Genomic DNA, 27,239 nt, shown 5'->3' on the forward strand with positions numbered 1-27,239 from the left:
TCTAGCTTTTTTGCATACAGGAGATGGGACTTTGCATTATATTCTTACTGCCAAATTACATGATAATGAGAAGTTTTGATGAGTTATGAGAAGTTTTTGAAGATTTTTTAAGAAAGCCTTTTTGGTAGGTGCCAAACAAGGACATAGACTTCTTTTCTGCTTTTTATAGTCAGCCCTGTGTGTCTGAAGATTCGACCAACCACAGATTAAAAATATTTGGGAAAACCCAACAATAAATAATAATATAAAAATTAAAAATACAAATGAAAAATAAAGTATGACAATGATTTACATAGTATTTACATTATAGTAGGTATTATAAGTAATGTAGAGATTATTTAAATTACACAAGAGGATGTGTATGGGTTAATATGCAAATACTATGCAATTTTATATAAGGAACTGGATAAACCTTGGATTTTAGTATCCTGGAGGGTCCTGGAACCAATTCCCTGCAACTGTCCTCTAAAATTGTAATTGGAATCTTTTGCTGAACACATTTACTTTGATGTGCTAAGGTATTATTGTGCTGATTTTATTTTCTTGTCCTTTTTTCTACAGGAATATGGTGTTGGCAGAAAGATGTGTGTTGCTTAGTGCTGAACTTTTAAAAAGCCAAAGCAAATATTCAGAGGCTGCAGCTCTCCTAATACGGTTGACCAGTGAGGTACTGAAACTGTGTAGTATTTCCTTTAATTAGCGTTGTTCATTTTTTAAAAAGACGTATCTTCTTTCTTGAAAGGGTTTACAAAACATAAAATTAGCCAGGGAAATCACTCTTTGGGAATTTACAACATGGCTATTTTAGTTTTTTGTTGAGTTAATTTTAAATGTAATTTTTTATAAATTAAATTTACATATTTTAAGGCTACATTTCATTATTAACTATAGACGTGTATTGAGCACACATACTCTGTGACTTATTAGGTTTTTGTCCTTTGAATAAGAATATTTAAAACAATGTGCATGTGCGTTGTTCCTAATATAAAATGATATTTTATTTTTTATTTTTCATATTTTGTTATCTGAGTCTGCTAGGGAAATAAAGCTGATTTTAAAAGACTAATCACTAAGGAGTTTTTAATTTTACTTTCAACTAGCATGAACTTTTTAAGAAAATCATCTTAAACATTTAAAAAACCTATATTGTGAATATTTTAAAAGAGAAGAAAGTAATTCATTTATAGTTGTTGAAGATTTTACAACAAACATTATTGAGTTGCATTGACTACAGGCTTGTAAAGAATGGTAGTAATTCCTTTATAAGTATTGTTAATAACGTGTTTTTTTTTTGTTTTTTTTTTTTTTTTTTTTTTTTTTTTTTGAGACGGAGTCTCGCTCTGTCGCCCAGACTGGAGTGCAGTGGCGCGATCTCGGCTCACTGCAAGCTCCGCCTCCCGGGTTCACGCCATTCTCCTGCCTCAGCCTCCGGAGTAGCTGGGACTACAGGCGCCCGCCACCACGCCCGGCTAATTTCTTTTTTTGTATTTTTAGTAGAGACGGGGTTTCACCGTGTTAGCCAGGATGGTCTCGATCTCCTGACCTCGTGATCCGCCCGCCTCGGCCTCCCAAAGTGCTGGGATTACAGGCTTGAGCCACCGTGCCCGGCAATAACGTGTTTTTTAGATGACTACTGAAGAATGAAGGAACGAAATCAAACATCTCCTTTGTTTGCTCCTTAAATGTTAAATATCCTAGGATTTTAGTCCTTGGACCACTGCACTTTTTAACTCTTTACGTTTTGGGGATGATCTTGTCCACAGCCATGCTTTCCACTTTCAAATCTGTCTTTAACCCTGAGCTTTCTTTGAGCTTTAGATTTGTATGGCCAACTGTCTTTAAGATTTATCTACTTGCGGCCAGGCGTGATGGCTCACGCCTGTAATCCTAGCACTCTGGGAGGCTGAAGCAGGCGGATCACCTGAGGTCAGGAGTTTGAGACCAGCCTGGCCAACATAATGTAATCCTATCTACTAAAAATACAAAAATTAGCTGGGCGTGGTGGTGCACACCTGTAATCTCAGCTACTCAGGAGGCTGAGGCAGGAGAATTGCTTGAACACAAGGTGGGGGTTGCAGTGAGCTGAGATCGCGCCACTGCACTCCAGCCTGGGCGACAGAGCGAGAGCAGCAACAAAGATTTATCTACTTCCTGTTTCGAAGGCATCTTAAATTAACGTATAATAAACCCATAAAATTTTTTACCTGATATATCATGATCTTCAGTTATGTTATCACTAACAAGCCCTTTATTTGCTCAAGGCAGAAATGGCTTGAGATATTCCTGTATTCTCCTATCCTGTCTGTAATCCAATGTAGAATGGAGGTGGGGGTGGGAGTAATTTTTGTTTTCAAGCTCTTAAACATTATTTATTTAATTAAAATAATTTTAATCTTTAAAAATATATTTTCTTTTTGTATCTCCATATAGTTTACTTATCTCTTTCTTTTGTTGGTTTTTTTAAAACTTCTCCTACTGTACTAGTTCTCATTCTTAATATTTTTTATTTGGGACTGTGGCCTTTTCCCTCTTGCTTTGTCTAGTTTACTAGTCATGATATCAGTTGTGTACTTCAGATAGTCTTGCCTAGTACACCTGTTTGTCCTGAGTGTCTCTGTTCTGCTCTCTCATATAATGCTGTAAAACCTGACTTACCATATTATATTATATTGGAAATTATGTTTAAGCTTCTTAAGCTGTTAGCTTCTTGAGGTCAGGGAACCGTGTTGCCTTCTGTTTTTATTCCTGTTGCCTAACACTGGCCTTGGCACGTGGATTAGATGCTCTACAAGTGTTTGTTGGAACTGAACCATTAATTCTTCTACAAAAGTTTCTGTAAGATCTGACTAGTTAGGTTAAGAAGTGATATTTAAAATGTTTAATAATTGTTATTGCATGGCCACTGACTAATAAATATGAACAGGTAACAAACTATTTGTAGAGCTGAATATAGGCTTTTGAGTATTCTGATGTTCTCTATTATAATAAATAATCTTAACTTGGATTTGAATGTGTTGCTGTGTTTTTCAACCTAAGGATTATCAGTGAATGTAAAAAGAATTTATGGTTCAGGAGCTTGAATAAAATTCCTTTTTTTCTTCCTTGCTTAAATGCTTTTAATTGCCATTCTATCCACATATGTGAATAAAATTTCTTCAGAGCAAATTCTCCTGTCTGCATTATAACAGTGTTATTTTTTGTCATTTTTCTCTTCTTTCCAACTCTTTGTTTTCACTTTCTCAAATCTGGATGATTTGTTTTATCATGAAAGTCTAGAAAATGTATCATTGTTATTTACTGCCATATGGTGGGGAGAGGGGGCAGGTGGTGGTGCATGTACCCAGAAATTGTGATTCTCAGTGGCCTTTTCTGCAATACCTGTCATAAATTTCTTTGGGGTAACTTGAAACTAATGATTGTTGGGCATAATGTTTATAAATTATGTTAAATCTTTACCAACAATTTACATTTATTATATGTATTTTGTTAACTAGAAAGGCTGTATAATATCAAGAGGGGCACACTGGTTTTGAAGCTGGAGAACTGAGTTACATACTCTTGACATGCCTGAACTGTGTTCCCTAGAGTTTTGCTAATACCGTCATAGGGAAAGATAGTTAATGAGGCCTGGGCAAGAGGAGGAGCTGTGCTTTGACTTTATGTACTGCAGATTTTTGGGCAAGTGGATCTTATTTTTTGTTTTATGCCCTGGGATTCTCAGAATGGCAGAGCAAACCCAGTTTAATGATAAAACATGCCACATTTATCACCATATAGGATATATATGAATTTGGTGCTTAAGACATACCTGCTTGTATCTGTTTCTGTATTGAACACTTATTCTGGTCTTACAACCCATTTTTTCTGTTACTATATTTAAATATGAAAAATCAGTTTCTAGGGATGCTAATATCAGTTTTTGTAAGTTTCTTCAGCTTGGGAGTAACTGGTCTTACGGGAAATTTATCAGCTGAAAGCACTTTTCTTTCCTGTTAACTTCATCGTTATGCAGAGATGAAATCTTAAAAGCTTAGAGCCGTCTTTTTTGTTTGATGTTTGATTCAGTTAGTTAGCTACAACTGGTGGCTTTATCAACTGTGTTTTTATTGAAGTGTTTATTGAGGCCTCTACCTCAGATGAATTTTTTTTTTTTCTGTACATAACCCTCATATTTTAAGTTATTGTTGTCTTTTTATCTTTTGTTAAAATTATCTCTTGGTTGTGGACAGAATTTTCATAGGCCAGAGTTCTTAATGAAATGCTATCAACAGGTTTTTTTTTTTTTTTTTTAGTTTCTTACGGAACATATATAAAACTTGTTATTTGATAGTATGAAATACACCACTATATTAAAATTTTATCTTTCAATTCATTTAAAGCCTTTGCTTTCTGGATAAAACCATCACTTTGTAAAAATCCTTTTATTTCTCTTCCGTCAACACTGATAGCAGTTGTCATTCTTTTCAGGGCTATTTTTCTCCTTTCAAAACAATGTTTTTACCACTTTGGGTGTCACATTAAGAATCAGGGTCTAATGAAGAATAAAGCTGGACTAAGATATGAAAGCACGGTATTCAGCTCTAGAAACTGATTCTCATTCAGTCTAGAAACTGATTCTTTACATGCAAGAGTCAAAATTTTGTTTCAGCCAAATTAATACAGGCCATGGACTTCCACATGTGCCTTCAGTTGGTCAGTTCTTGAGTGTTAAATTTGGAAATGCTAAGAGTTTCTCGTTTTGGTTTTTAACTGGATTGTACATTAGAATCATTTGCAAACCATTAAGTATTCTCAGGGGATATTCTTAGCTTTTTAGAATGTCCAGGATTGCTACCCATTTAGGTTTTGCAGTTTAGTGAAGCTTCATAGGCAATAAAGAAGTGTGTGTGTATATATTATTTTATTTTATTTTATTTTTTCATGTGTGTTTGTATGTATGCATGCATATGTGTGTTGTGCTAAGAATAGACTTAAGAAATTACAGCACTTAAAAAACAACTCTGTTGAGGTCTAAGTGAAGTTGTGAAATAGAAACAATAATTAGGGAGAATTACCTATTTTGGATATTAAAATATATAGATACTAAAATATAAGGCTACAGAAAGTAAAACTCTATACAGTGATAAGAATAGACATATTAATGGGCTAGAATGAGAATTTAAATACTGCATATGGTTAAGGTATCATTTAAAATTAGTGGAGAAAGCTAACTTATTCACAAAATGGTATTGTGATACCTAAGCAGCTGTTTGGGTTGGAATCTTAGCTTATTCATTGTGTTTTAATATATTATGGCTTGATTAAGCTATAATAAAAAATGAAACCAGAGTAACACACACACAGACACACACACACACACACACACACCACACCCCTAGAAGCAAATACTAAGAGAGCATTTTTTAAAGTCCTGGAATGATAACATCCTTTCTTAGTTTGATACAATATCTTGACACCATAAAGGCAATGATAGTGTGCTGCCCTGCGAAAGAATAAACTCTTGTCAAAACTGGAAAATACTGTTTGCAAAATATATCACAAAGGACTAATATTAAGAGTATACAAAGGGCGCTTACAAAGCAGAAAATCACAACAAACCATTCACAAAAGAGCATAAACAGGCAATTCACAGGAAAAGTACAAAATCCCCTAAACATATGAAAAGATTAACAGTCCTACGATAAAGTGTATGTTAAGGAACAAGGTGTTATATATATATATTTTTTCCCTTTTTTGAGACAGGTCGTCCTTCTGTCACTAAGCCTGGAGTGCAGTGGTGAATTCATGGCTCACTGCAGCTGCAGTCTCCCAGGCTCAGGTGATTCTCCTGCCTCAGCCTCCCAAGTAGCTAGGACCACAGACACCATCATGCCCAGCTAATTTTTGTAGAGACGGGGGTCTCTTTCTGTTGCCCAGGCTGGTCTTGAACTCTTTGGCTCAAACGATCCCCCACCTTCACCTCCCAAAGTTCTGTTATAGGTGTGAGCTCCCAGCTGTCATTTTTCTTTTATTAGCTAAAAATTTTGAAGATTTTTGGCTGAGTAGAGTGGAACACATATACTCTTATTCTTTGTTGATGAGAGTATGTATTGGTGCTACTTTTTTTTTTTTTTAGCAGCTTGGCTATATTGATTAGAATCTGAAGTAGTGTATGCATAGCTTTCATTAACTCAGCAGTTCTACTACCAGAAATTTCTCTATTAAAATATTTGAATAATTATTCAAATATGTTTCTATAAAGACAGTTATCAAAGCATTTTATGTAGTAACAAAATATGAAACAATAATCAATTGGTAAGTTAGGGTACATTTTATAATGGAATACAGTGTAACTTTAAAAGAAATGAGAGAGATGTAGATGTCTTAGAAAGATGTCCATTACATAAGTGAAAAAAGCAAGGTACTCTATATAAATACCACTTATGTATCAAAATATATGTGTATTTTAAAAAATCCGTATGTTTTAGGCATGTAAACACATGCACATACATATACAGGAGGGGTGACAAAGGACACAACACTACTAAGCTGTAAAGAATAGTTACCTCTGGCAAATGACATGAAACATGGGCTAGGAAAGAAAGATGTTCATTTTTTCTTCAAACACGTATTCTTTTTTAAAAAGTTAGTTTGTATTAATACTTTTTAAAAAGAAAACATTTTTCTAAAAAATAAAGTAAGCTCCCAAGCTCCCCTAAGTATTTCTGACACAAACCCATTTTTAAGAACCACTAATTAATTACGTATTCCTGACTTTTTTACTTACTAGCTTTTGGATCTTAATTACTAGAGCAATCATCTAATCATTTAGTTTTTATCAGGAGGAGGTTGAAATAGATAATAGCTGCCATTTACTGAATGCTTTCTAGGTGGTTTCCTCGAGTCTATTTCAGCTCTAGTATAATTCTATGATTGACGCAGAGATAGTTTATGATAATCAATGGTCTGTGAACACTTTTGATGTAACTATAATTTGTTGAAATTATTGCATTTAAAGTCAATGTTTTCTGTTTTCAACTTTCCCTGGGGAAAATAATGGCAGCAGAACACATGGAAGGGCATGGTAAGTTCAGCTTGAGAACAGCTAAAAACCTGGAGAAAGTTTTGGTGAAAATGTTGTTGATATTTAATCAGCAACCTTCAGTACTTTCTCAGTTATCTGTAAAATGATGACTCTTTCAGTCGAAAGATTTGTCTTAAGGGTGGTGACGTAATGTAGTATGTGGTTTTGTAGTTTCTGTACTGTGAGGGTCAGTTGAAGTGGAAACTTTCTTGAGTTGTATTCTTTATTAATGTAATAATAGCAGGTGAAAAGAAAATCTTTGAAACTGAAGCCTTCTGAACTTTTTAATGAAATGCAGTTGATTTGGCCCTCTGGAATATAATAGCAAACGTTGAGGATTCCTTTAAATACAGTAAAATTTTACAGAGAATTAAGGAGTAGATTAGAATATTTCATAATCTATGTACATGTTTTCTTGGGTGGATGAAAATATGCTAACAAGTCAATTTTCAGAGGAAATCAGATTGGTGTAAATGTTTTCTGGTTTATTTTTTATCGGTATACCTGTAATAAATTTGTAGTTGACAAACTTTTTTGCCATTTGAGAAGGGATTGCAGTTACTCACAGATTTTGGTACATGGCACATATCATAACCAGACATTTGGCTTTTATGAAAAGCTAAGTATTTCATGGTAGAAAATGTTTTCAAAGCTTAAAAGAATTTTGTGTTTTTGGAAGAATCAAGATTGGTTTGCCCCTTGATCTTTGCCCTCATATACTCTTAAGTTAAACATTGGATATGCTATATATTAAGATATTAAATGTTTTTTCACTAGTTATCTATTTACTTTTAACTTGGTGAAACTAACCTTTTTCTCTTTTAAACATTCACTAGGATTCTGATCTTCGAAGTGCACTTCTTTTGGAACAGGCGGCACATTGCTTTATAAACATGAAAAGTCCCATGGTTAGAAAATATGCATTTCATATGATATTGGCAGGCCATCGATTTAGTAAAGCAGGGCAGGTGAGTGCTTTTGCTTTACAATGAAAAGTTGCTATTTCTTTTATAAATGTGTGTCATTTGTCCATTTTTTGTTATTTAAAATGAATCTTGAAAACTAAATGAAATTTTGTTCTGAGGTAATTTATTGGTAAGGGCATGAGATTTGGATTTAGACAAATCTGGCTATGAATTTTGATCTTCTATTCACAACTTTGGTCAGGCTGCTTCTCTGAGCCTCAGGGTTTTTTTATTTATAAAATTTGTAATTTTACTCAAATTTTGGTTAGGTTAAACTAAATCACATTTGTGAAAAGCCAGATAGATTGTATGCATTCAAGTAGGAATGAATTCTCCCTATTTCAGCTCTGATCCTCTGTTCTCTCTCAAAGTAATTTTTAAAAAAATCCTGCTCTTTCTGTTTCAGAGTGCTTTATAATGCTATTGACTAAATACTTAATGTATAGACATCTTCTGTCTCTTGTCTCTTGAAGCAGTTGAGTTGCTGGGATCTTTACTGATTTATAGAGATTTATCCAGCCCCAGTTGTCCTAGAACCATTAGTCGGAGAGAGCTAGCTTTCTTGGAGGCTGAGAGTAGCAGTAGGGAAATGGTGATTTACTATAAATATAAATAGAAACTTGAATTAAACAACCATTAAACAACCATCTCTATATTTCAGAGACTATACTAGGAGCTGAACATACACCCATAAAATCAACATGGTCTTACCTCTTAAGGAGCTTTTGATCTATTAGGGGCATATGAAGGTCTTTTAAAAATTTAGTTAATATGGGCCGGGCGTGGTGGCACACTCCTGTAACCCTAGCACTTTGGGAGGCTGAGGTGGGTGGATCACGAGGTCAGGAGATCGAGACCATTCTGGCTAACACAGTGAAACCCCGTCTCTACTAAAAATACAAAAAAAAATTAGCCAGGCGTGGTGGCGGGCGCCTGTAGTCCCAGCTACTCAGGAGGCTGAGGCAGGAGAATGGCATGAACCTGGAAGGCAGAGCTTGCAGTGAACCGAGATTGTGCCACTGCATTCCAGCCTGGGCGACAAAGCGAGACTCCGCCTTAAAAAAAAAAAATTTAATATGAATATACTAAGTATGAAATGTAACTGTGAACATCCTTACATTTTTGTAAGTCTGTGCTAACCAAAGCATCCCAGTGTTTTACACAATATACATTATTTCAAAGGTACAAAGAAAAGTAAAGATGTTCGAAATTACTGTCAATTTCATGTAAAAATACTGTACTTTTTTAAAACCAACATTTCAAAATTGGGTTCCTTCCTCTCTTTTTGGAACCCGTGGAAAGTTAGAAAATATGTGGAATTGCTTAATGTTCATTGAAAAAACCTTTCAAATCTTAATATAAAATTAAATGTCTTTATAATAATTGATACACTCCATGAATTAGAATTTCTCAGGCTCTAACATGGAAAAAACTTAAAAAAAAAATAACTATTATTACTTTTCATGGCTTTTCTTCAGTAGTAAGTGCAAGTGCATCTGAAACATGTTACCCCACTGTGTATCTCTGGTTAAAAGGTTTCTGTTCAAAAAATGACAAAATGTATTAAGCAGGTTTCCTTTGCTTGAAAGAAAATATATGTCCCATTGGGAATGGTCTGTTGTCTCCTATTGAAAATAAGTCATCATTTTTCTACATCTTTGTCCACTTTTATGAATGGTTTCATTTGTGAGAATGGTAATGTCATTGGAACTAGAAACAGCTGCTTGTATCTTACCTTCCCAAATTATAGGGCATACTGCTTCTAGGAAATACCTAACAAGTTAAAAATGCTACGTTTGTGGTAGGTTGAGATATATTTGCTGTCTGGCTTGATAATCATCTTCTTACTGTAGCATATAACCCTGCGAAGTTAATGATTCAAGGTAGCTGGGTTTGCTATTTCATGACCACTCTATACACTCTGAACCCAAGACAGCTCTTCCACGAAACAGTACAGTTTGTGGAAATCTGAGAATATGACTATAAATTAAGATCTACTGGATAAGTCAATACAATATATATCTAACTGAAGCTGGCCAAGAACAGTCTCTTCCTTGGAAGTTAGGGTGCATAGAACACATATAATTCTGACTGAGGCCGAGTTTCTGAGAAGCACCAACTTTTTTTTTTTTTTTTTTTTTTTTTTTTTTTGAGACGGAGTCTCGCTGTGTCTCCCAGGCTGGAGTGCAGTGGCGTGATCTCGGCTCACTGCAAGCTCCGCCTCCCGGGTTCATGCCATTCTCCCGCCTCAGCCTCCCAAGTAGCTGAGACTACAGGCGCCCGCCACCACGCCCGGCTAGTTTTTTGTATTTTTAGTAGAGACGGGGTTTCACCATGTTAGCCAGGATAGTCTCGATCTCCTGACCTCGTGATCCACCCGCCTCGGCCTCCCAAAGTGCTGGGATTACAGGCTTGAGCCACCGCGCCCGGCCTAACTTTTTATTATTTAAAAAAAAATTTTAAGTTCCAATGTACGTGTGCAGGATGTGCAGGTTTGTTACATAGGTAAACGTGTGCCATAGTGGTTTGCTGCACCTGTCAACCCATCACCTAGGTATTAAGCCCAGCATTCATTAACTCTTTTTGCTAATGCTTTCCCTCCCCCCACCCTACCCCGCAACAGGCCACAGTGTGTGTTGTTCTCCTACTGTGTCCATGTGTTCTCATTGTTCAGCTCCCACTTATAAGTGAGAACATGCGGTGTTTGGTTTTCTGTTCCTGTATTAGTTTGCTGAGGATAATGGCTTCCAGCTCCATCCATGTCCCTGCAAAGGACATGATCTCTTTCCTTTTTATGGCTGCATAGTATTCCATGGTATGTATGTATGTGCCACATTTTCTTTATCAGTCTATCATTGATAGGCATTTGGGTTGACTCCATGTCTCTGCTATTGTGAATAGTGCTGCAATGAACATAGGTGTGCCATAAAACAGAATTCTCCTGCCTCAGCCTCCCGAGTAACTGGGATTACAGGCATGCATCACTACGCTCAGCTAATGTTGTATTTTTAGTAGAGGCGAGGTTTCTCCATGTTGGTCAGGTTGGTCTTGAACTCCCAACCTCAGGTAATCTGCCTGCCTTGGCCTCCCAAAGTGCTGGGATTACAGGCGTGAGCCACCATGCCTAGCTTTGACTTTTTAATAATCACCATTCTGACTGGCATGAAATGGTATCTCATTGTGGTTTTGATTTGCATTTCTGTAATGATCAGGTTTTGATTTGCATTCCTCTAATGGTCAGTGATGTTGAGCTTTTTTTTTTTTTTTCATGTTTGTTGGCTACATAAATGTCTTCTTTTGAGAAGTATCTGTTCATGTTCTTTGCCCACTTTTGGATGGGGTTGTTTTTTTCTTGTAAATTTGTTTAAGTTCTTTGTAGATTCTGGATATTAGACCTTTGTTAGATGGATAGATTGCAAAAATTTTCTACCACTCTGTAGGTTGTCTGTTTGCTCTGATGATAGTTTCTTTTGTGGTGCAGATGCTCTTTCATGGTTTGGTTCTCTGCTTGTCTGTTGTTGTTGTATAGGAATGCTTGTGATTTTTGCGCATTAATTTTGTATCCTGAGATTTTGCTGAAGTTGCTTATCAGCTTAAGAAGCTTTTGGGCTGAGACAATGGGGTTTTCTAGACATAGGATCATGTCATTTGCAGATGAAGACAATTTGACTTCGTCTGTTTGTATTTGAATACTCTTTATTTCTTTCTCTTGCTTGATTGCCCTGGCCAGAATTTCCAATACTGTGTTAAATAGCAGTGGTGAGAGAGGCATCCTTGTCTTGTGCTGGTTTTCAAGGGGAATACTTCCACCTTTTGTCCATTCAGTATGATATTGGCTATGGGTTTGTCATAAATGGCTCTTACTATTTTTTTGTTTGTTTGTTTGAGTTGGGAGTTTCGCTCCTGTTGCCCAGGCTGGAGTGCAATGGCGTGATCTTGGCTCACTGCAACCTCTGCCTCTCGGGTTCAAACAATTGTCCTACCTCAGCTTCACAAGTAGCTGGGGTTACAGGCACCCGCCACCACATCCGGGTAATTTTTTGTATTTTTAGTAGAGACGGAGTTTCACCATGTTGGCCGTGCTGGTCTTGAACTGCTGACCTCAGGTGATCCGTCCACCTTGGGCTCCCAAAGTGCTGGGATTACAGGCGTGAGTCACCACGCCTGGCCAGCTCTTACTATTTTGAGACATGTTCCTTTGATACCTAGTTTATTGAGAGTTATTAACATGAAGAGATGTTGAATTTTATCAAAAGTGTTTTCTGCATCTATTGAGGTAATCGTGGTTTTTCTCTTTAGTTCTGTTTATGTGATAAATTACCGTTATTGATTTGCGTATGTTGAACCAGCCTTGCATCCCAGGGATGAAGCCAACTTGATTGTGGTGGATAAACTTTTTGATGAGAAGCACCAACTTTTCATGACATTTAAATTTAAAACAGGGTTGTATTGATAGGGATGAGAGAAGAAGTTACAGAGTAATGCCGTTTCTCTTAGTCCTCTCTTTGAGAATTCATGCTGAATTGCTTATCTTGCCCCAGAAGTGTGTGTGTATGTGTGTGTGTGTGTTGCCCAGCCTGGATTGCAGTGGCGCGATCTCGGCTCACTGCAACCTCTACCTCCCGGGTTCAAGCGATTCTTTTGCCTCAGCCGCCGGAGTAGTTGAGACTACAGGTACGTGCCACCACACCTGGCTAATTTTTGTATTTTTAGTAGAGATGTGGTTTCACCATGTTGGCCGGGCTGGTCTTGAACTCCTGACCTTGTGATCTGCTCACCTCAGCCTCCCAAAATACTGGGTAATTACAGGCGTGAGCCATTGTGCTTGGCACGACAGAAATTGTTTATAGTTCAATTATTTTTCATTAAGAATATCAGAAAGTAAAGTGCATTTTAAAAAGAAGTGGCGTGAAAGTTTAGTCAGTTAAAAAAAAATTAAAATGCTGGGGAAGAGTGTATGTGATTAGACAACCTTTCTTTCTGTTCTTACTATAAAAAACTGACTCAAACCTTGTACCTCATTTAAATTTCTTTTCCAAAAAAATCTTCAAAAATACACTTGAACACTTTCGAAAATCCACTTGAACACACAGACACATTCGATTGTTTTTCTGTATCTATCAGTTTTTAATAATGTGTTCCTTTACTAAATGCTAAAGATAGGGTTGCTTTTTTCTTTTTTTTCCCAAGAAACATCACTTAAAAATTAATTTAGAAACAGGCCATGCATGTTGGTTCACACCTGTAATCCCAGCACTTTGGGAGGCCAAGGTGGGCTGATCACCTGAGGTTTAGAGTTTGAGACCAGCCTGACCAACATGGAGAAACCCTGTCTCTACTAAAAAGACAAAATTAGCTGGGCGTGGTGGTGCATGCCTGTAATCCCAGCTACTCTGGAGGCTGAGGCAGGAGAATTACTTGAACCTGGGAGGTGGAGGTTACAGTGACCCAATATTGTACCATTGCACTCCAGCCTGGGCAATGAGCAAAACTCCATCTCAAAATAATAATAATAATAATAATAATAATTTGGAAACAATCTCAGCTTTATAGAAAAGTTGCAAGCAGTGTTCAGAAATTTTTCTTTTTGCCATTTGAGTGTTAAGTGGTTTATCTATTGCCCTATTATCCTCAAATACCTTAGGACATATTTCTTATTTTCTAGAAACAAGAACTTTCCGTTACATAACCATAGCATAACCATCAAAATAAAAAAATTGGCATTGATACAGTGCTACTGTGTAATCCTCAGACCCCATTCAGATTTTGACAGTCATCCCATGCATGTCCTTTATCAGAGGGCGTAGGATGTTTTGTCCTTTTTTAGTCAAAGGATCATTTGACTTCATGACTTAAACACTCATGAAGGTTAGTCCAATTATTTTTTATTTATTTATTTTTTTGAGACGGAGTCTTGCTCTGTCGCCCAGGCTGGGGTGCAGTGGCCGGATCTCAGCTCACTGCAAGCTCCGCCTCCCGGGTTTATGCCATTCTCCTGCCTCAGCCTCCTGAGTAGCTGGGACTACAGGCGCCCGCCACCTCACCCGGCTACTTTTTTGTATTTTTTTAGTAGAGAGGGGTTTCACCGTGTTAGCCAGGATGGTCTCGATCTCCTGACCTCATGATCCGCCCATCTCGGCCTCCCAAAGTGCTGAGATTACAGGCTTGAGCCACCGCGCCCGGCCAGTCCAATTATTTTTGTAGATTGTCCCAAGTTACATATCTCTGCTATTTTCCTCATGGTGAGATTCAAATTCGGTATGTTTATAGGAATATCACAGAAGACATCCTGTATTCTCATTTCATGCCATCCAGTGGCAGACTGTTTTTATTTATCATTTAATCAATAAAGTGTTCCTTTTTAAAAAAAAAACAACTTCGTTTTTTACGAAATAGGGTCTCACTGTGTTGCCCAGACTGGTCTCAAACTCCTGACTTCAAGAGATCATCCCACCTTGGCCTCCCAAAGTGCTAGGATTGCAGGCATGAGCTACAACAGCCAGCCAAGAAAATACTTCTTTAAAAAAAACCCTCAAAGACAATTCTGACAATACTATAAGGCACGTATGGAGGACAGTGGAAACTGGTATATTTTGAAACAAAAGTTTAGTGAAAATAAAGCCTTTTCTTGGTACCACATCCCATTTTTTAAGATGGAGGTTGTCTGAGTTCAGAGAGTGGCAGTGATAAGTAATTTATGCCAAATAGCTGCTTATGCTTATGATAGGGTGCAGTGATGGCCAGAAGAAAAGAATACCAAACTCTATCACTACAGAACAAACCAGTTGTATAAAAATGTGCTTATATCATAAATATATACAAACACATAAATACACACACACATTTACTATCTACTCATGTGCAGTTTTAGCACACGCTGGTATTTCCATTCAGGCCAGTGCAGTGGTATAAAGAGGGATGACCACATCAAAATTAAATTTCATGAAATAGCTTCCAGTTATAAGATAATAACAAAGCCTCTAACTCTATCCATGACTCCATATGCTAATGCTCTGGAAACTCCCATCTGGTTTTGTTTTTTGTTTTTGTTGTTTTGGCAGAGTTTCGCTCTTTCGCCCAGGCTGCAGTGAAGTGGCTCCATCTCGGCTCACTGCAACCTCCGCCTCCCAGGTTCAAGCGATTCTCCTGTCTCAGCCTCCAGAGTAGCTGGGATTACAGATGTCCGCCACGAAGCCCAGCTAATTTTTCTATTTTTAGTAGAGACGGAGTTTCACCGTGTTGGCCAGGCTGATATTGAACTCCTGACTTCAGGCGATCCACCCGCCTCAGCCTCCCAAAGTGCTAGGATTACAGGCCTAAGTTACCGTGCTCAACCTCCCAACTGGTTTTTCACAGTCATTAGTATTACTGAGTTCATATACTTCTTGCCTTTGAACAAAGCAGGTGCTTGCTTGTTTCAGGACTTTCTCTTGGTTTTTAAACTGCAGGTCTAAAAACTTTTAGGTTTTTAGAACTGTTACCACTTTTGGATTTCTTCTGTCTGGTTAATTTGTCTCTATTTGAGATTCCTGTTATTAAAAATCAGCCTTTAACTTTGCAGTCCTCTTTTCTGTTTTGAAAACATTTGATCCTTTTGATGTAGCATCTTCTTCAGTGTTCACTTCTTTCATTAGTTGGGCAGTGATGGCCAGGTGGTTAGTACCTGGTGAGTTCAGAGCCAGATCTGGAGGAAAGCTGTCTCCATGAATTGTGATTTACTGGAACTTGGACCTTTTTCTTTGGAATTTTATTTTGATGTAGAGATGTGGGAAGTCTTCTACCCTGTTACAGTGGGTGCTACCCACTCTACTGTCTATCTTCTTTTTGTGGTGACTGACATCGAATAACTGCTTTGGTGTTTTTGTTGCTTATTTTGTTTTCTACAGGGTGTACTTTTATAGTGTGTTTTGTCAGCATCAATTTCCCATCCCTTCTTTTTTGGTCATCTTTTCTGTCAGACATACTGTTGCTGGCACTGAGAGGTGGTCTGTACCTATCTCTCTCTTTTTTTTTTTTTTTCTTTTTTCTGAAACGGAGTCTCGCTCTTTCACTTAGGCTGGAGTGCAGTGGCATGATCTCGGCTCACTGCAACCTCCATCTCCCGGGTTCAAACGATTCTCCTGCCTCAGCCTCCCAAGTAGCTGGGATTACAGGTGCGTGCTACCATGCCTGGCTAATTGTTGTGTTTTTAGTAGCGATGGAGTTTCACCATGTTGGCCAGGCTGGTCTCGAACTCCTGAACTCGTGATCCATCCGCCTCAGCCTCCCAAAGTGCTGGGATTACAGGCGGGAACCACTGTGCCCGGCTGTACCTCTCTTTTAAAACAATAGTTACAGAGGCCAGGCACAGTGACTCACGCCGGTAATCCCAGCACTTTGGGAGGCTGAGGCAGATGGATCACGAGTTTAGGAGTTCGAGACCAGTATGGCCAACATGGTGAAACCCCATCTCTATTAAAAATACAACAATTAGCCAGACGTGGTAGTGTGCGCCTGTAATTCCAGCTACTTGGCAGGCTGAGGCAGGAGAATCACTTGAACCTGGGAGGCAGAGGTTGCAGTAGGCCGAGATCACGCCACTTCACTCCAACCTGGGCGACAGAGCGAGACTCTGTCTCGAAAAATATAAAAATAAAAATTACAAGTTCAGGAGGTCCATGTCCGGGTTTGCTGCATGAGTATGTTGTATAATGCTGCAATTTGGGCTTCAGAGAACTAACCCATCACCCAAATAGTGAATATATTACCCAGTAGGTTGTTTTTCAACCCTCACTTCTTTCCCTTCCTCCCTCTCCCCTTTTGGTGTACCCTTTGTCTATTATTTCCATCTTTATGTCCACGCATGCCCATTATTTAGCTCCCACTTATAAGTGAGAACATTCATATTTGATTCTCTATTTCTGGTTTATTTCCCTTATGATAATGGCCTCTAGCTCCATCCATGTTGCTGCAAAGGATATGATACCATTCGTTTTTATGGCCATGTCATATTCCATGGTGTGTACGTGCCACATTTTCTTTATCCAGTCCACCATTGATGGGCACCATAGGTTGATTTCATGTTTTTACTACTGTGAATAGTGCTGTGATGAACATAAGAATACAGGTGTCTTTTTGGTAGAACAATTTACTTTTCTTTGGGTACATACCTAGTAATGGGATTACTGGTTGAATGGTAGTTTTGTTTTATCTGTTGGAGAAACCTCCAAATTGCTTTTCACAGTGGCTGAACTAACTTACATTCCCATCAACAGTGTATAACTGTTCTCTTTTCTCCATAGCCTTTTAAAATAGCCATTCTACACTGGTATGAGATGGTATCTCATTGTTTCGATTTACATTTCTCTAGTGATGTTCAGTATTGTTTTCACATTTTTTCATGGCCGATTGTGTGTCTTTTGAGAAGTGTCTGTTTATATCCTTTGCCCACTTTTTAATGGGATTATTTGATTTTTTTTTTTTTTTTGATTTAAGTTACTTTTAGATTCTGGATAATAGTCCTTTGTTGGATGTGTAGTTTGCAAGTATTTTCTCACATTTTGGAGGCTATTTATTCTGCCAATAGTTTCTTTTGCTGTGCAGAAGCTTTTTAGTTTAATTAGGTACCACTTGTCAATTTTTGTTTTTGTTGCCACTGCTTTTGAGGACTTGTTCATAAATTTTTTGCCAAGGCTGATGTCCAGAAGGATATTTCCTATGATTTCTTCTAGGATTTTTTTATAGTTTGAAGTCTTTAAGTCTTTAATCCATCTCCAGTTAATTTTTTGTATATAGTGATAGGTAGGGGTCTAGTTTCATTCTTCTGAATATGGTTAGCCCAGTTATCCCAGCACCATTTATTGAATAGGGAGTCCTTTTCCCCATTGCTTATTTTGTTGACTTTGTTAAAGATCTGCAGGTATGCTGCTTTATTTCTGAGTTCTGTATTCTATTCCATTTTTCATGTGTCTATTTTTTGTACCAGTACCATGCTGTTTTGGTTACTATAGCCTTGTAGTGTAGTTTGAAGTTGGGGAATGTGATGCCTCAGGCTTTGTTTTTGCTTAGGACTTTGTTGGCTACTCAGGCTCTTTTTTGGTTCCATATGAATTTTAGAATAGTTTTTTCGAATTCTGTGAAATATGACATTATTTATTTGATAGTTTGTTGAATCTGTAGATTGGGCAATATAGTTATTTTAACTATATTGATTTCTCCTTGTCTGTGAGTATGGGATTTTTTTTTGCTTGTTTGTGCCTGTACTTTCTTTTATCAGTGTTTTGTAGTTCTTTTTCCTCCTTGGTTAAATATATTCCAGGTGTTTTGTTTTGTGTGTGTGTGTGTCAGTTGTAAATCGAATTGAGTTCTTATTTGGTTCTCATCTTTAATTTTGTTACTGTATAGAAACACAACTGATTTTTGTGCGTTAAATTTGTGTCATGAAACTACTGAAGTCATTTATCCTAACGACTAGTGTCTTTAGGAGGAACCTTTAGGTTCTCTAGGTATAGGATCTTGTCATCATTGGACAAGGATCATTTCACTTCCTCTTCCTATTTGGATGCTTTTTCTTTCTTTCTCTTGCCTGATTGCTCTGGCTAGGACTTCTAGTACTATGTTGAATAGGAGTGGTGTGAGTGCAGAGTGTACATCCTTGACTTGTTCCACTTCTTAGAGGGAATGCTTTCCACTTTTCCTCATTCAGTATGATGTTTGCTGTAAGTTTGTCATATATGGGTCTTACTATTTTTAGGTATGTTTCTTACAATACTTAGTTTGTTAAGGGTTTTTATCATGAAGGGATTTTGGACTTTATTGAATGCTTTTTCGGTATCTATTGAGATGATCATATGGTTTTTAATTCTCTTTATGTGGTGAGTAACATTTATTGATTTGCAAATATTGAACCATCCTTGTATTTCTAGAATAAAACCCACTGGATTGTGATTAATTTGACTTTTTGATGTCCAGCTGGATTTGGTTTGCTAGTATTTTATTGATGATTTTTGCACCTGTGTTAATCATGGGTATTGATTTGTTTTCTTTTTGTGTGTATGCCCTTGCCAGATTTTGATATCAGGATGATATTAGTTAAGGAGGAATCTTTCTTCCTTTATATATATATATATATATAAATTTTTGTTTTTGGAATACTTTCAGTAAAATTGGTACCAGCTCTTCTTTGTGCATATGGTAGAATTTGGCTTTGAATCCAGCTGATCTTGGGCTTCATTTGTTGATTTTTTTTTTTAATTACTGATGGAATTTTGTAACTAGTTAATGACTTATTCAATATTTGAGTTTCTTCCTGATTCAGTCTTGGGAGATCTTATGATTCTAGGAATTAATCCATTTCCTCTAGGTTTTCTAGTTGTGTGTATAGGGGTTCATAGTAGTCTCTGAGGATCTTTTGTATTTCTGTAGTATCAGTTGTGATGTCACATTTGTCATATCTGATTGTGCTTATTAAAATCATATTTTCTTTTTCTTGCTTAATCTTGCCTAGTATTCTCATCAGTTTTGTTTGTGTTTTCAAATAACTTTTTATTTCGTTGATACTTTGTATGATTTCTTTGGTCTTGATTTCATTTAAAGAATTAAGATCTGCTCTGATCTTTATTTCTTTTCTTTTGCCAGCTTGGGCTTGGTTTGTTCTTATTTCTGTTTCCTTTAGGTGTGACATTAAGTTATTAATTTGAGATCTGTCTTTTTGATATAAGCATTTAGTGCTATAAACTTTCTTCTTAACGCTGCTTTTGCTGTGTCCCGGAAGTATTGATATGCTCTCTCTATTTTCATTTGTTTCAAAATTTTTTTAAATTTCTGCCTTAATTTCATTGTTTACCCTAAAGTCATTCAATACCAAGTTTTTTAGTTTCCATGTACTCGTATGGTTTTGAGAGTTCCTCCTGGTATTGAATTCTAATTTTATTCCACTATGGTCTGAGAAGATCCTTGATAATGATTTTGACTTTTTTGAACTTATTGAGACTTGCTTTGTGACTCAGTATATGGTCAACTTCAGAGACTGTTCCATGCGCAGATGAGAAAAATGTATATCCTGTGGTTGTCAGTTGGAATGTTCTGTAGATGTCTATTAGGTCCATTTGGTCAAGAGTCCAATTTAATTCCAGAGTTTCTTTGTTAGTTTTCTTCCTCGATGATCTGTCTAGTGTTGTCAGTGGGGTGTTGAAGTCCCCCAGTATTATTATATGACTGTTTGTCTTTTCTTCGGTCTAGTAGTATTTGTTTTATAAAATTGTATGCTCTGGTATTGAGTATGTATATGTTTAGGCTGGTTAAATCTTCTTGTTGAATTGAACTCTTTATCATTATATAATTCCCTTCTTTGTCTTTTTTTTTTCTGTCGTTGGTTTAAAGTCTGTTTTATCTGATAACAAGTATAACAACCCCCTGTTCTTTTTTGTTTTCCATTTGCATAATTGATCTTTCTCCACCCCTTTACTTTGAGCTTATGGGTCTTATTACACAGACCTATATTCTGTGTAATAAGACCCATCTTATTAGGTCTTATTAGGTCTATCTTATTAGGTCTTGTAGGTAGCATATGCTTGGATCTTGTCTTTTGAGTGGAACAATTAAGCTATTTTCGTTCAAGGTTAATATTGTAAGTGAGGTTTTGTACTTGTCATAATGTTGTTAGTTGCTTTGTAGTCCCAATTATATAACTGCCTTATAGGATCTTTGAACTTTGTACTTACATGTACTTACCACTTTTATGGTAGCAGGCAGGTATCATCCTTTTTCCATGTTTATAACTCCTTTGAGCATTTCTGGTAGAGATGGTCGGGTGGTGATAAATTTTTTTAAGCATTTTCTTGTCTGGGAAAGACTATTTTTTCCTTAATTATAAAGCTTAGTTTGGCAGGCTATAAAATTCTTGGCTAGCAGTTTTTTTTTTTTTTTTTTTTTGTCGTTAAGAAGGGTAAAAACAGGCCCCCAATCTCTTTTTGTTTGTAAGGTTTCTTCTGAGAAGTCTGTTTGTTAGTCTGATAATATTTACTTTGTAGATTATTTGATCCTTTTTTCGGGTGGGGTGCACCAGTTACTCATCCTGAGCAGACAGAAGCTTCCTTATCACGCCCCTGTCAGAGGGCTCACAACCATCAGTTCATGTAGACTTTGTCCATTGGGCCCTGGCCAGAGTACACTTCCACCAAAATGGGCAGCTACCACCAAAATGGGTTCAGGGCAGAATTTCTTCCTGTAGTACAGAGTAAACAACTTTGCGGCTTGTCCACCTTCTGTTGCCCAGATGCTTCTCTGTAGGGAGGGAGAATTGGGCCTTGCCATTCCTGCAAGCCCAGTTGATATGGGATCACTTTTTTTTTTTTGGAGACAGAGTTTTGTCACTTGTTGCCCAGGCTGGAGTGCAATGGCACGATCTCAGCTCATTGCAACCTCTGCCTCCCGGATTCAAGCGATTCTTCTACCTCAGCCTCCCAAGTAGCTGGGATTACAGGCACACATCACCACGCCTGGCTTATTTTGTGTTTTTAGTAGAGACGGCGTTTCACCATGTTGGTCACGCTAGTCTCGAACTCCCAACCTCAGGTGATCCACCTGCCTCGGCCTCCCAGAGTGCCTGGGATTATAGGCTTGAGCCACCATGCCTGGCCGTGGGCTCGTTTTTAACTGGATGGAGCCATCACAGAAAGCATGAAAAGTGCTTTCCCCAAGAATACATCTGCCAGCTCCCAGCAGGGAGAACCTCTCCTGTGTCCACAATAGTGGATGGGGTGGGCGGGAAATGAGCCCTTCTTCATTTTCATTTCCAGCCACTGGGGCTGCCCACTTCAGCGATTGTTGCTTGTTTGCATTACCTTTGTCTCAAGGTGGGGCTTTGGCAGGCTGCAGTCCCCGCTTCCTCTAGGGGCAGCCTAAGTTAGGGGTTACATCTCCATGGGTCTCACACCTTCTCTGAGGACCCACTGGTCTCCTAAACTTGCTAATGTCACAGCAGTTGTGAACATGTTAGGGATCTGGTGATGCAGCGGTGATTCAAGAGCAGAGATTTCCTGGACAAGGCAGTGGTATCTACTATCTCAGTTCAGGCCTGAAAGGAGGGCGGGCATGCCTGTGTGAGTTGGCCACCCCCATCCTTGTCCCTGGGACGTTCTCAAACTGCCACTGTTAGTGTTGTCCTGGGTCATGAGGGCAGAGGGACTCACCATCAGTTGGATGGTGAACAGATGATCAGAGGGGAGAGGGCAGCAGAGAAGTACTCCCACTTACCCATTCTGTGGGGTTTTGTGTACCTCAGTGGTCGATCCCTGCCAAACTCTTGTTGTTTTCCTTTCCTGCACTCTAGTTTCTTTCCATGCGCTCTTCATCTGATCTTGGTTGTCTTTTTTCAGTTTTCTGTTTGGACCATTAATTACTTTGATCTTTCTGAGGAGAGCTGGCATCTGAGGTCCCTAGTAAGTGATCATTTTTTTTTTTTTTTTTGAGACCGAGTCTTGCACTGTCGCCCAGGCTGGAGTGCAGTGGCACAATCTTGACTCGCTGCAGTCTCCGCCTCCCGGGTTCACCTAATTCTCCTGCCTCAGCCTCCTGAGTAGCTGGGACTTCAGGCGCCTGCCACCTTGCCTGGCTAATTTTTTGTAGTTTTAGTAGAAATGGGGTTTCACTGTTTTAGCTAGGATGGTCTCGATCTCCTGACCTCATGATCTGCCCGCCTCAGCCTCCCAAAGTGCTGGGCTTACAGGCGTGAGCCACCCCTCCCGGCTGTAAGCGATCTTGGAAGAAAATACTCTCCTTTGAAAAAAATTGGTCCATAGTAGACATACATAGTTTGGGGTATATGTGATAATTTCATACATTCACATAATTTATAAAGGTCAAGTCAGTGTACTTGGGATATCCATCACCTTAGAACCATTCAAATTCTCTATTTTGAAATGTAGAGTAGATTGTTGTAAACTATAGCCACCCTGCTGATCTAACACTAGGTCTTCTTATTTCTTCTATCAAACCATATATTTGTACCCATTAATCAACTTCATTCTCCTTCACCCACTCTCCCTGGCCTTTGGTAATCACCAGTCCACTCTCTATCTTCATGAAATCCACTTTTTTAGCTCCCACATATGAGTGAGAACATTCAGAATCTGTCTTTCTGTGTACCTCTTTTGATTTTTTACATTGGTGATGTTTATCGCCACAAATACTGCATTCTTACTACAATACTCATAAGATTTTGGCATTCCTTGCAATTTTCCATTTTGAACACACGTTTTGTATATCATTCTGGTATATTATTAATCTCTTGCTCTTCTTAAGTCCTGCAGTAGATGCACCGAACACCAGGAAGTATGCCCTGACACTTGGCAACAGCACCTTAAAAAGGAGGCTGTGGTAGCACCTGATGCAGTCCTGTCTGGCCCAGGCAGTGTTTACTGTGCTGCTGTCCTAGCCCACTGCTTTGTTTGAACTGCATGAGGTATAACCTTTCAGTGGTCACAAGACTGGCCAGTGAGTTCTGGCTGGCAGGCAGGCAGGCAGGCAGGCAGGCAGGCTGGCAGGCAGGCAGGCAGGCAGGCAGGCTGGCAGGCAGGCAGGCTGGCAGGCTGGGATCAGCATGGTTGGTCCAGTATGTGAATTGTTAATGTAGGAAAAAAAAAGTTTATTTGTATATTATTAGACTTTGTGCTGTGGAATACTATGGCGTATGTGTACTCTGGCATATGTAGCCACATACATTCAACGTAAGTCTCTGTAGGCAAGAAAAAAGTTTGATAAATGTGTTTGATGTTTTACTTAATATGAAGAAACTCTTTGAAGACAAAACATGCTTCTAGTTAGAGTATGAAAACATTTTTTTCATCATAGTATTAGTGAAATCTAACCATTTTAGATGTTGAAGTTTGTTTGTTTACATATTCCTTGGCTTTTTTCCAGAAAGAATTTGAGGTAGATAAAGTCAAGTTGAGAAGTAAACTCTTTCCTCTGAAGTTGACGTTTTGAAATTGTGGCTCGGAGAAGTAGTGGGCAGATGTCAAAGCAGTCTGGTCTCCCTTACCCTCCTTTATGTCCCCTATTCCTCTCTAACATACACACACACACACACACACACACACACACAATGGCTCAGGTAACTTAATCTATATCATGCCGTATATAGTTGTGAAGGGATTATCATAAATGTTAGTTTTATTTTCTTCATTATCCCAGTCTCCCTTAGAGGAAGAACCAGTTACTTAATTGTTTCTATGTGTGTGTTTGTATTTGTTTTTTCTAGTTCAAACAAATTTGGAATATAATACATTATTTTGTTTATTTTCTTACAGAAAAAGCATGCTTTACGCTGTTATTGTCAAGCCATGCAAGTTTATAAAGGAAAAGGCTGGTCTCTTGCAGAGGATCACATTAACTTCACTATTGGGCGCCAGTCCTATACTCTTAGACAACTGGACAATGCTGTGTCTGCTTTTAGGCATATTTTAATCAATGAAAGTAAACAATCTGCTGCTCAACAAGGGGCTTTCCTCAGAGAATATCTTTATGTTTACAAGGTGAATGCTTATTTTCATTCAGGAGTAGATATTAAAACTGTATTTTAGTGAAAAGTGTTTATTTATTACCTTATCTTAGGATAGTTTTATTAGAATATATGTAGTTATCAGTCATAAACAAGCTGTGGCAGGCTAGGCTTCTTGGCTATAGATCTTGGTTACATCGCCCCTTCCACAGTTCTTGAAAAGAGAATTTTAATATTACAATGAATACTTGATTTATGGTTATTCTTAGGATCTTAAAAAAAAAAAAGATTCCATGGGTTTTCTGGATTCTTTATTCATCATGCTTTTATAGACTCATAACCGATTTTACAGTTGGTTTTAAGTGGGTTCTCTTTACCATCCTTTGGAGATGGACATTCTATGTTCTTTTCCTTGTGAAAGATGAGGAGGTATGGATCTGTGGAAAGTAGACAGGCTATTATGGTGCAATGCCAAAAAGTTAACAGGAAGAAGGACTGTTTCACTGAGGCAAGCAGATACAACATATAAAGCATTGTTTTATGGAAAAAATGGGAAGTTGTAAATCTTTTCCCAGGGCCTATGAATAGAGCATATTATATCTATCCTGCAGAAAATAACTACCCTTAGGGTCTAGACTTTATTAATTTGAAATTATATGGGTTAGAATTTTGGCAGATAGGATGGTATAATGAGTCATAAGAAGTAAAACGCTTACTAAAATAAATTTTGCACGTTTAACATCCAGATAATCAGCTGAGTAGCCTCAGTAAGATTCTTTTGAGACAGAATAAATATCTGAAGTTCTTCCGAGTTGTAAAATTTTATGACTGATACGTGAAATAAAACTAGTAATTGTATATCTTAATATTCTTGCTTAACATCTTTTTAATGCCTTGTGTATTAAGAAATGAGGAAACAAAAATACCATTTTCACAAAAACTACCTCTTTTTTTCCCTTTTATATTTCTCTCAGAATGTAAGTCAGCTGTCACCAGATGGTCCTTTGCCACAGCTTCCTTTACCATATATTAACAGTTCAGCAACACGGGTTTTTTTTGGCCATGACAGACGACCAGCAGATGGTTAGTGAAGTTTTATTTAGCCTAATTACCTAATGACAATTTAAAAAAAACTTTTTTTCCTTTCTCCATTTAAAAAACGATGTATAGTTGAATATTTGAAAATTAATAGCTCAGCCAGGCGCGGTTGGTTCATTCCTGTAATCCCAGCACTTTGGGAGGCTGAGGCCGGCAGATCATGAGGTCAGGATCGAGACCATCCTGGCTAACATGGTGAAACCCTGTCTCTACTAAAAATACAAAAAAATTAGCTGGGTGTGGTGGCACACACTTGTAGTCCCAGCTGCTCAAGAGGCTGAGGTAGGAGAATGGCATGAACCTGGGAGGCGGAGGTTGCAGTGAGCCAAGATCACGACACTGCACTCCAGCCCGGCGACAGAGTGAAACTTTGTCTCAAAAGAAAAAAAAAAGAGAGAAAATGAATAGCTCTTTATTACTTCTTTTGTCCTGCCACCTGAAGATAACTACTATTTTGGTGTTTTTCTTCCCAGCTTTAAAAACTAAAAACAATGAAAACAAAACAGTTGTAATTACAACAGCTTTTCTCACATAAATAATGCTTTTGTTATTATATAATCTTCATAAACTTTTAATGTTAGTAAGATACTCTATTCAGTGCTTATAAAGTACTTTATTTTAACATCCACTTGATATATATAGACTGTTTCCATCTTTTGCTTATATAAAATTATATTGTGGCCAAGCATGGTGGCTCACACCTGTAATCCCAGCACTTTGGGAGGCCAAGGTGGGCAGATCATGAGGTCAAGAGATTGAGACCATCCTGGCCAACACGGTGAAACCCTATCTTTACTAAAAATACAAAAAACTAGCTGGGCGTGGTGGCATGCACCTGTAGTCCCAGCTACTTGGGAGGCTGAATCAGGAGAAATGCTTGAACCCAGGAGGCGGAGGTTGCAGTGAGCCGAGATCACACCACTGCACTCCAGCAAGACTCTGTCTCCAAAAAAAAAAAAAAAATCGTATTGTGATGGACATCTTTGTAGATAAAATTTGTTTTTTAATTGTCTTATTATGAAAATTTTCAAATGTACATGGAAGCAGAGAATACCAATGTTCTGTTACCAGTGTTCTGCTGTTCTTTTAAGACTATTTTAAAAATGCAGCATTATTTCTTTAGGATTGAGCCCTAGGATGGCAATAATGGAACAAAAGTGTAAATATATTAAGCTTTTCATTATTTTATGTTAAATAACTCAGAAACAGAAAGTCAAATACTACATGCTCTCGTTGATAAGTGGGTTTGGAGCTAAATAATGTGTACACATAGACATTGAGACTTGGGAGGGTAGGGAGTGAAGGATGAGAAATTACTTATGGGTACAATGTACACTATTTGGTTGATAGCTACACTAAAAGCCCAGACTGCCACCAGGGAAATATATCTGTATAACAAAACATCACTTGTACCCCCTAAATCTATACAAATGTATTGTATAAATACATATATTTTAAAGCTCTCGATGGCTGTTAAACTTTGTAATTTTAAATGCTGTTATATTTGAATTTAATCAGTATGTTTGTCCTTGAGATATGATTTAGTATTTTTTTTAAGAAATTGTCATATTCGTAGTAGCATTGTTTGTAATAGCAGAAGAGTGAAAGAACTAGAATTCCTAATAGAGAATTA

At 37.8% G+C, this 27,239-nt stretch overlaps 1 protein-coding gene across 6 annotated transcripts in view; it reads left to right on the plus strand.

Moving 5' to 3' along the window:
• The window catches only part of LOC105498224 (trafficking protein particle complex subunit 8), a 116,611-nt gene that overhangs the window by 45,901 nt on the left and 43,471 nt on the right, over positions 1 to 27,239 (plus strand). For 3 of the 6 annotated variants that reach the window (XM_071085496.1, XM_071085497.1, XM_071085501.1), the window contains 5 exons: positions 562 to 667; positions 7,043 to 7,063; positions 7,900 to 8,031; positions 24,318 to 24,542; positions 25,483 to 25,591. In XM_071085496.1, the coding sequence (XP_070941597.1) occupies positions 562 to 667; positions 7,043 to 7,063; positions 7,900 to 8,031; positions 24,318 to 24,542; positions 25,483 to 25,591 (593 nt within the window). The remainder of the gene's footprint in view (positions 1 to 561; positions 668 to 7,042; positions 7,064 to 7,899; positions 8,032 to 24,317; positions 24,543 to 25,482; positions 25,592 to 27,239) is intronic. The other 3 variants (XM_071085499.1, XM_071085500.1, XM_071085498.1) reach the window with 2 other exon arrangements.

The sequence above is a fragment of the Macaca nemestrina genome, chromosome 19 (genome assembly GCF_043159975.1).
Source record: "Macaca nemestrina isolate mMacNem1 chromosome 19, mMacNem.hap1, whole genome shotgun sequence".
In the NCBI taxonomy this organism is placed as follows: Eukaryota; Metazoa; Chordata; class Mammalia; order Primates; family Cercopithecidae; genus Macaca; species Macaca nemestrina.